At 40.9% G+C, this 9,014-nt stretch overlaps 2 protein-coding genes across 3 annotated transcripts; both read right to left on the bottom strand.

Moving 5' to 3' along the window:
* Positions 1-1,720: 1,720 nt before the first annotated feature.
* RB195_002190 (uncharacterized protein) lies at positions 1,721-4,827 on the bottom strand (the record flags this gene model as incomplete). 2 transcript variants are annotated; one of them, XM_064199329.1, is made up of 9 exons in its annotated part: positions 1,721-1,852; positions 2,294-2,407; positions 2,464-2,622; positions 2,721-2,825; positions 2,966-3,071; positions 3,214-3,333; positions 3,697-3,881; positions 3,933-4,047; positions 4,667-4,827. In XM_064199329.1, the coding sequence occupies 9 exons, from the start codon at positions 4,825-4,827 to the stop codon at positions 1,721-1,723; spliced, it is 1,197 nt and encodes a 398-aa protein (XP_064055210.1). The 2 variants fall into 2 exon arrangements, with proteins under 2 accessions (XP_064055210.1, XP_064055211.1); XM_064199330.1 differs by having other exon boundaries at positions 4,667-4,686.
* Positions 4,828-5,717: 890 nt separating this feature from the next.
* On the bottom strand, positions 5,718-6,207 carry RB195_002189 (uncharacterized protein; the record flags this gene model as incomplete). The annotated part of the gene is made up of 3 exons (XM_064199328.1): positions 5,718-5,879; positions 5,935-6,032; positions 6,126-6,207. The coding sequence occupies 3 exons, from the start codon at positions 6,205-6,207 to the stop codon at positions 5,718-5,720; spliced, it is 342 nt and encodes a 113-aa protein (XP_064055209.1).
* Between the last annotated feature and the right edge of the window lie 2,807 nt (positions 6,208-9,014).

Genomic DNA, 9,014 nt, shown 5'->3' with positions numbered 1-9,014 from the left:
CCAGCTATGCTTTTCGAAGAGCTACTTCTAATTGCTTAGGTTTGTCTTCATTCGATATGTCCATCTTTTTTATGTAGGTCATGCTTCTTTTTTCACGCACGCTACTCACTCACCCCATCATTTCTCAGTTCTCTGAATGTTTTTTATTGTCTCTTTCAGGAATAAAAGAAGGTAGGAGAAGAAAGGTGCGAGTGATCTACATTATCCTTTGATGCCCCGTAATCTCAAGTACGTATTATTAAGTAATACTAATTATTCTGAAGAAATTTTAATGGCCTTGAATATTTTGCAAGTTTTTCCTTATTTATTTTTTTCAGAAAAATCTGAAGAAACTTATGAGTCGAAGTAAACTTTCTGCAACCAAAGACCAAAGTGAAATGCGGGAAATGATAGGAAGACGAATAACGCCATGATGACCTTGATTTCCCATCACATAGCAGCCGAGACAGGAAGTGCTCGGTGACAGTGTTCAGTAGCGATGTCAACAAATATTGCGTTGCTGCGGTTTACAGCGAAGATAAGGAAGTCGTTTTTATGGTGTATTTGATATTTTTGGTCCGAAAAAAAGTGGAAGATAAAAGAGAGAAGTGGGTGACCCGATATGATCCTGGAACACAATGTTATCTGGGATCCCTGCAAAACATAGTTGAAAGGAAAATCATAGAGAGTGAAAGCACCAGATTTTCCCACGGGGCTGAAGAGAAGAATGAGAGGTCTATTTATTGACATTCTCTTGAAAAGAAAAAAGCTACTAGGCACCTTTTTTGTTTATATCACCACTTTCTCTATAGTTTAGAGTTGAATCATCCGCTATGAAATATCAATCAAATCCATAGGAATTTCTTACTTAAAATACGCTGAAATCTCCAGTGAACTTCTCCAAAAAATCGTATTTAGAGTAAAGAAACCGGTAACCAGTAAGGCTATGGTAAAATAGAAAAAGGTTTTCATTGTAGAAAAAACAAATCCCTCAAAATTCAACTCAGCTACGATGTTAGTGCGAAAAATCGCCATTTTTCTCGCGCAACTCGGTCAGTTGGCGCCCGTCTCGTATACGAAGCGCGATTTTTTGGAGCAGCGGTGAATGGAGTGAAACCACACCACCAGTGATGACATATAGCTGACGAGACCTATTGTGCGTGATGGATGCTCTTTGTTCCTGAGGTGGATGGAAATAGAGCGAAGGAAGGGGTCGTGCACTCCCGCTGCACCCTGGGAACGCTGTTCCCTGCGAGGTACGTTCGCAAGCGTTTCTCTAATATCTGCTGTTGTAGATGGTGCGGCGTGAACTTTTAATTCTTCTCAAATTAAGACGATCCCGGCTTTCTTATGCGATCGATCCGCTTGGGGTGCACCGATGCGTTTGACTTTCAGTTTAGAGTCATTAGTGTTTAAGAACACGTGTTTGGCCCACACAATGACTTGCGGTAGCCAACTGGTCCGTCTATGTCGGTGTTTTTGAACTCCCAGACAAAGCTAATCCCTTAGCCGGTCCTCATACCATCTGCACTACACCCGCCCAATATCGGTAGGTAAATTTTCGAGAAAAAGAGCAAACGTGCTGGCTGTCTTGCGCGGAGTTTTCTGCGACTGGTTTTGGAGAGCGAATCTCCACTCATGTTTCTCAACAGGATAAGTTTATAAACATCAAGTATGGTCAGGACATGAGGTATTTCGAGACTACACGACAAATGATAAAGCTGAACAAGTCGTACAAGCGTTAAGCAATCTTGTTGAACGTCATTTCGAAGTGTGGGGGTTTCTTCATAATCCCGAATTTATTCACTTCGGCTGTTGATGGAAGACCAGAAACACACTTGATGGAGTAGCGAAGGAGAAGATTTCCGAGCATCTAAAAAGAGCGCTTACTTGCAATCGATAGTATCTTTGTAAGGTGTTTGAAGGAAGTTGTCACCATCAAGGATGGTAATAGAAAGGGATAATGCACTCGATCTGATGAATGCGATTTCAAAAAGACAATTTAAAAATGCACATGTCATGTGGTGTACGGGCTGTGCAAGCCTCTTGGAGGACCTTATTGTGATAACTGGTTTGGAAACATCTACAGATTGAAGAATTGGCAATTCGGTGTGCTTTGCTACAGTTACAGGGCACTTCTAAAAAGAACCTTTCCTGGAAAATATTGCTTGTTCTGGCTACGTAGAATGAGTGATACAGTTAAAAACCAAGTTGAGCTCTGATACCATGGTCTTACACATAAACGTTCACAGTTCACCCTTTTTAACACTTGAATGTTCTTGAACAGAAACAAATGGTGACAAAAACGACCTACCAAGTAGAGTTCGGCTCGAGCCAGCGCTTCCCCAAGGCAGGCTCTCCGGCCAAGTCCAAATGGAATCACATGTGATGCAAGTGAAGGATTCGCGATAAATCGAGACGGATCAAACTATAAACAATGATATCAAGGAATATAATTCAGCTACATGAAGGTGTAAAACTTACCTCATCAGGATCCAGAAACTTATCACTATCGCTTAGGATTAGAGACAACTCAGCGGACACCACAGTATTTCTTGGCACTGCATGTCCGCCGATTTCGGCCTCTGCATTGGTTAGGCGAAATATGTTCACATTCAGAATGGAGGCGATCCGTTGAATCTCCTGTATACACAATTTGAAGCTTGAAAGTACGAGGGCATGAACCAAGTCGTTTCAGGTGACTGTTTAACGAATGGGGACTGCACATATGTAGTTCTTACCGTTAAAGTTGCAACAAAGTAGGAGGTCTCGATCTTATCCTTAAGAGAGAGCGGCCGTGAACCGCCTGTAACTCTCAACAGTTCTTCCCTGACATTAGTGATAACCTAAAACAAGTTGTGAACTCAAGATAACCTGCAACAATAATTCTAAAACAAAAGAAGGAACATCAGGAAAGAACTAACAGCGAGGAGAAAAACTGTAACAAACAAGTTACTTGAAAAAGAAAAACTCCTCTTCGACATACCTGTGAGTTTCTTAGCAAAAGTATCATCGCCCAAATAAGAGTCGTTGAGGTGGTCTCCTGACCAGCTGTCCACAGATCCAGAATATTAACGACCAATGATTCATCACTGAAAGAAAAAGCTCAGTGCACAGAAACAAAAACCTTTAAATGAACAACAAAAAGTTGTAACATAGAGCTACACGTTCATTTCAATGAAAGAAATTCGAGAGAACTTTCTTGTCATAGGAAGGAAGGACGATCGCACTCACTCAAAAGAGCTGTTCTTGACACCTTCTGTAGCATCTTCTCTCATTTTCTGGATGAAAGCATCTGTATAATCTTTGGGCTCCTCATCAATAATGTGACTACCGTCTTCAATAGCCTTCTTCCTGTAAAAACTTCTTGTTGAAAACAAGAAACGACTACATTACTGACTAATCGCTGGCAGAAGGTTCCCTGCAAAGAGGGGGACATTGCCGAGGAAAAAAATTCTCATGCGTCTGACACTGTTTCCGCATGAGCAAATACAGTACTATGAATCTGCATGAGCAAAACAGTACTGGACACGTAGGTATGAAGAGAATAAAACGATCTCGTGGAAACAGAGATTAGAGCTCCACAGACTGAAAAGAACGGAGAGGAAAAGAAAACAAGAAAGGAAAAGATAATCAGTTGATTTGCGATCACTTGACTAAGTATGTAGGTTTTCTCAAAGGCAGTTCTTCTTTGGAAAAAGCCAGTAACCAACATACCTCTCCTCTATCTGCTTTATGAAGAATGCCTTGATATTGTGGACAGGCTCAAGCATCTTCTTCCATCGTGCGTTTAGGAATGGAACTCTCAGCATCCATTCTCTCACGAATATGTGGCTGAACGATAACTCATCGACGAAGTAGTCCAATTCCTTCTTCAGTTTGTAGAACTTTAGTTCTTCTTTCTGAAAAGAGGAGATCAGCTCGATCCGAAGATCGTAGATCTAACAACACACCTCATCAAGAGGATCAGAGAACAACATTCGGTTGATGACTCCACCAACCATCCTGTCAAACAGCGAAAACGGATCGACTGGTGAACCGGAAGGCAGCTGGTCAATTTCATCGAATCTAGAAGTGTCGCTCACACGAAGCGATACGAACAGAAATGGGAAGAGGTTAGGAGGAATTGAAGAATGCATTTCTTTTATTAGAAAAACCAAAAAAAGTCCAACAAATCGAAATAGCGACCAGTGGGTTGGAAGGAAGGAAACTCCTGCAGGTGCTGGATTTTACGTTGCACTGGACGACCGAGTTATAGATAGGAGAAAGGAGCAGAATTTAGGGAAGGAATAATTTGCCAGACAAAGAAAATTTGTTAGCAGCAGCGAAAGAGCCACTTTATCCGGCAAGAAATAGATACAGGAGCTTATCAATGCTTTAGTTTGTGCAATCACGCTTGTTCGAAACCAACAATTACAGAATAACCATTCTTAGGATGCAGGCTTCGAAAATATAACCAAATAATCCTCGGCACGGATAGAACACAAGGACGTTACGGTCAATTCAACAAGTTACGCCGCAAGTTTTCAAATGTTTGGATAGTTCAGAACATCCCCTTAAATACAACATTCATAGCCGACCTAAACGCTTTGGGAGAACAGTTCTAGTGAGCATTTTCCACAGTACCTCAACTCAGGATGCGGTCGACTGCACAACTAAGCAAGTACTGCCTCGTCTCTTAACCCACCTCAGATTAAATTCATCCATAATTCGCTCTTCCATGAGATTTCGACTTACTCCCAAGTTTCTCAGCACGTGCAATGAAAACCTCCGTTGTTCCTGCCAAATTTGTCCGTTTGAGACGATCACCCCACGATTCCCTGAACAAACTCTACAGTTCAATATCATTTCACGAGAGACCCTCTAACTAAGCTTTACATGGCACTATATGTATGCTTAAAAGGCTGCCGAAAGTGCATGAAGCATTAGATGCAGTTCTCCGCTGCAACTCTGCGGAATCAAGTGACGAAGTGATTTTTAGTGCTGCGCACCGAGGGATCCGTGGGGACGTGGGAAACCTTAATTATCCAAAACCAACACTGTGGAGGTTGCGCATCGTTAGGTTATCACCTGTCGCACAATCCTGCACTAAAAAACTGTTTTTCAAAATATATAAGGACCACTATCGTCGTAGCTGTATTGTCCGCAACTGCACACATTGCATAGTTGTGGAACTTAGAGATTGAGGTCACGCCATACAGAAAACCAAACCAATTAGCAACAGATGGGAGAATCTCGATGGGACTCGCATGTATGAGGAAAGATATGTGAGTTCCAAGTCATTGAAGAAAAATTGAGATGGAATTCCACTTCCTTCTATCAGGAGCAACATCACGATCAAATCATTCCGACATTTCTGTGACTGCGACCAATGCAGCTGCGACGGTGGAAATAGCACTGTTGAGGTAATTTTTCTTTATTTACTTGTTTATTCTATTTATTCCACTCCATTCTATTTATTTATCCTTATCCCTTATTTTGTCAGTAAGTGTTGCATTTATAGGAGCACTGTAATTATTATTTGATTTCGTTCCTGTGCTATATGACTTTGTGAAAACTGGTCCCATCTTACTTCTTCACATCCCTCACAGCAATCAGAAAAACAAAAAAGCAGAAATTGGTAATACCAGATACCAAAGGCATGATACTGAACGACTAAGTATGAGCATTTCAAGGTCGCATACCTCCTTCACTCCTTCTCCTTGTTTGAAAATTACGGGGAACAATTCTCGCATTGTTTAGCAGAAATACTCGCCTCGCCCCTCGAGCATTATTGCCGGGCTCCATCGATCCTGGTATTTTGCTCCGTAACGGACCATCGCCTCATGACTTAAAGTGTAATCGGCTATGTGTACGGTAGGGATCGGTCCGAACCATAATGTAAATACTGGACCGTATTTCTAGAACTCAAAGGAAGATTTTTGATGAATCCTATGAAGAAAGTGTAAATAGTACCTCTTTAACGTATTTTAAGCCTGGCACTATTCCACCACAATTCCAAGAGTAGAATGCAAGTTGTGGAAGATTCCCGAGGAAAATTACCGGATAAGGACCTGAATGTTGTGACCTGATCCGGCTGTTTTGATCTTTGATTTTTGACCAGAGGCGCAACGAAAAGTAAGCGAGCTGTTCTCATTTAAAAGCACCTGGCGGCAATCGGGTGGTCCTTCGCCATTGGTCGGAAAGATAGTAGATCAGAATCGCAGTCAACACAATCTCAATTAGCATTTCTGCCGTGTCAGCAATAAATGTACGGGGATCTGTAGTGAGATGTGCCAGAATGAAATAAAATGCTGAGAAACGGTGTAAGCAGTTGGTTTACGTCAGAAATAAAACTTTTTCAATATTTTATTCAATTTATCCGGCGTATCAATCCGACTGGGGTGCGCCAACACGTTTTACTGGAATTCGTAATCGTTGAGGTTTTGGAACGCGTGTTAGTTTATACAATGACTTGCGGGGGCCAGCCGATGATCAAGTTAGTGTTTTTATCTCCCAGACAGGTCTAGTACCAATTTGTCGACCCCGGAGGGATGAAAGGCTTGGTTTGTACTAGGGCGGTTCCGAACCTTCGAACGGAGGGCTACAATGGACCTCTAATCGACTGCGCCAAACCCGCTCCATGTTATGTATCACTACCTATTGTCCTTATTTTATTCAACACTTCCCAAATCTTGCAGGACCGCATGACAAATTTTCACGAATTGAAAACCTTCTTTCAAAAAAATTTTAATATTACCGATTGTGAACACGGAAAAGGAGAAAGTGGTCCAAATGGTAATTATAATCAGCTCATTTATCTCTCGCACATTTATTTCGGGTATTTGAACGAACAATTAATAAGTGTGGACGGTGTGTGGATAATGGATAAAGTGTCTGGCGTTAATCACTCAGCTTGGGATGCGCCCCCACGTTCACTTCAATTCAGAATCGTTTGAGGTTCACGAACGTGTGGATGGCCCACACAATGACTTGCGGGGGCTGACCGATGTGTCAAGTCAGTGTTTTTTTTCCTTTCAAATAAGTCTGGCACCAATTTATCGACCCCGGAGGGATGAAAGGCTGGGTGAGCCCTAGGGCGGATTCGAACCTCCGATGGATCAGGATAAAAGGTAGGAGAACCTCTAACCGCTACACTACACTCGCCCCAAGCGTACAGTATTTAAACAAATACAAATGCTCACGTGTATTATAACGAAAATCTCTGAATTCTTAAATGGAAAATTTGACTTCAAGCCAAACGTTTTGTTTTGCTACGGGGAAGCGCATGACACATGTTCATCAGATTCTAATTCCGGAGATTTTGAAAAATTTAGGGTTCCAAGGGCTGAGTAGAAATGCCAGCTTTATTAATTCCAATTGTTTATTTGTTCACTTATAGCGCTCAAGTGAATGTAAAACGAGCCATATGATTTTCTCATTTTCTCTGGGAGATGTTTATTTCCGAAGAAGATTTGTCACTGCAATTATCTGCACCAATGCGTGGAAAACGTTTTTAGGAGCATGAATTAGCACAAGTCACTTTTCTATCAAAAACACCAATCGAGAGAAAAAGGGTCGGTCAGATAGTTAATTAGCTTCATAGAAAAGTTATACGACCTAGATTTTCTCATTTTATACGGAAAAGTGAAGAATACACATATTTTTGCGCAAAAAAACAAACGTTATCAGGTGTTGTTGTTGTTGACTTTTAGAAAAATCCATCTCATTTACCGATAAGCAAAAAACAACGATCAGCAATCAGCTGCACCGTTTCTAGGTTAGTGGAAAAACCATAAAGAAGAAGAAGGGAAGTTTCATGGATCATATTCAAAAGAGCGACGAAAGTTTCCCGAATGTAGAGATTCAAATTGATGAGCGGACTGAAACTTATATAATTAGGTCATTACTGTTCAAGTTACTCGTAATTACGATTTGGCTGACTCAATTCGAATTTGCTAGAAAACAACAAATAAATACCAAAATGTGGTTGATCACGTAGAAAATACTGAATTCACAGAAGGATTGAGTTTTTTCAAAGCGATCGTGAATGCCACGCGCTTCTGAAAGCGAGCAAAAAACAACGCTGCACGAGCTGTGCAGACAATAAAAACGTGAATGTCGCGTGACGTTTTGTTTTTGAGAAATGTTTTGAAAATGGCAGATAAGGATCGAATCCAGTTTTGTCGACTATGTTATGTAACGACTATAGGAGACGGTAAAAGTGAGAAAAAAAACTCCAGCAACTTTCCCTTTGTGTAGAAGAAAATTCTCGTGCGCAAGAAGATCCATGGAAAGACAGTTAGGATGTAAAGATGCTGTAAAGATGCTCACTATCACGCTACTTTATTATTATTACGATTATTGCTACTCTGTATTTTATTACTTTGAAATGTCTTGTCAAATAAAAACAAAAATGCAGTTATTTCATTTGCAAAGGTGATTTAGCCGCAAAAACAACATTAACTGGTAAACAAAGTAGTATTGTCGTTGATGAGTGAAACGCCAAGCACTGCAATTAGCAGCGACATCAGGCTATCGATAAGGAGTAAATTACCGGGAATGTTCTACGTCAACAACCTGTGCCAATACCCATGGAGATTTGCCGACGGAAAGCTGTGAAACAACGGGAAAAGAGCGGAAGAAGAGAACGGTAACCTTATCTACTTACATGTTTATTCGCTGTTTTATTTATTTTTACCGTTCCTTAAAGAGGGGAAAACGCATTTGCTGTGCAAAAACTTGAAAGAAGGGAAATTGAAAAAATAATAAGTAAATAACAGGAAAAGAAATTCAGCAAAGAAAAAGGAAATAGCGTCAGATGAGCAGAATACCAATGGAGATATAGCTTCCGAAGAGACTACTGCTGGGTAGAGGGGCGTGGCCAAAAAATGGACATCTCTCCACGCTTTGGCAAATAGACGACACCAACAAATAAGCGGGATTACAGATTTTGTAACTCACTCCACATTTCCCTCAGTTCTAATTTTTTACTCGTGCTTTTAGCTTTATTTCAATTCTTTCTTAGATTATAACTGACGTACTCAACAAACCAA

The sequence above is a fragment of the Necator americanus genome, chromosome IV, assembly GCF_031761385.1.
Source record: "Necator americanus strain Aroian chromosome IV, whole genome shotgun sequence".
Classification (NCBI taxonomy): Eukaryota; Metazoa; Nematoda; class Chromadorea; order Rhabditida; family Ancylostomatidae; genus Necator; species Necator americanus.
Note: the sequence above shows the minus strand (reverse complement) of the source record. Positions and strands in the feature narration are given on the sequence as shown.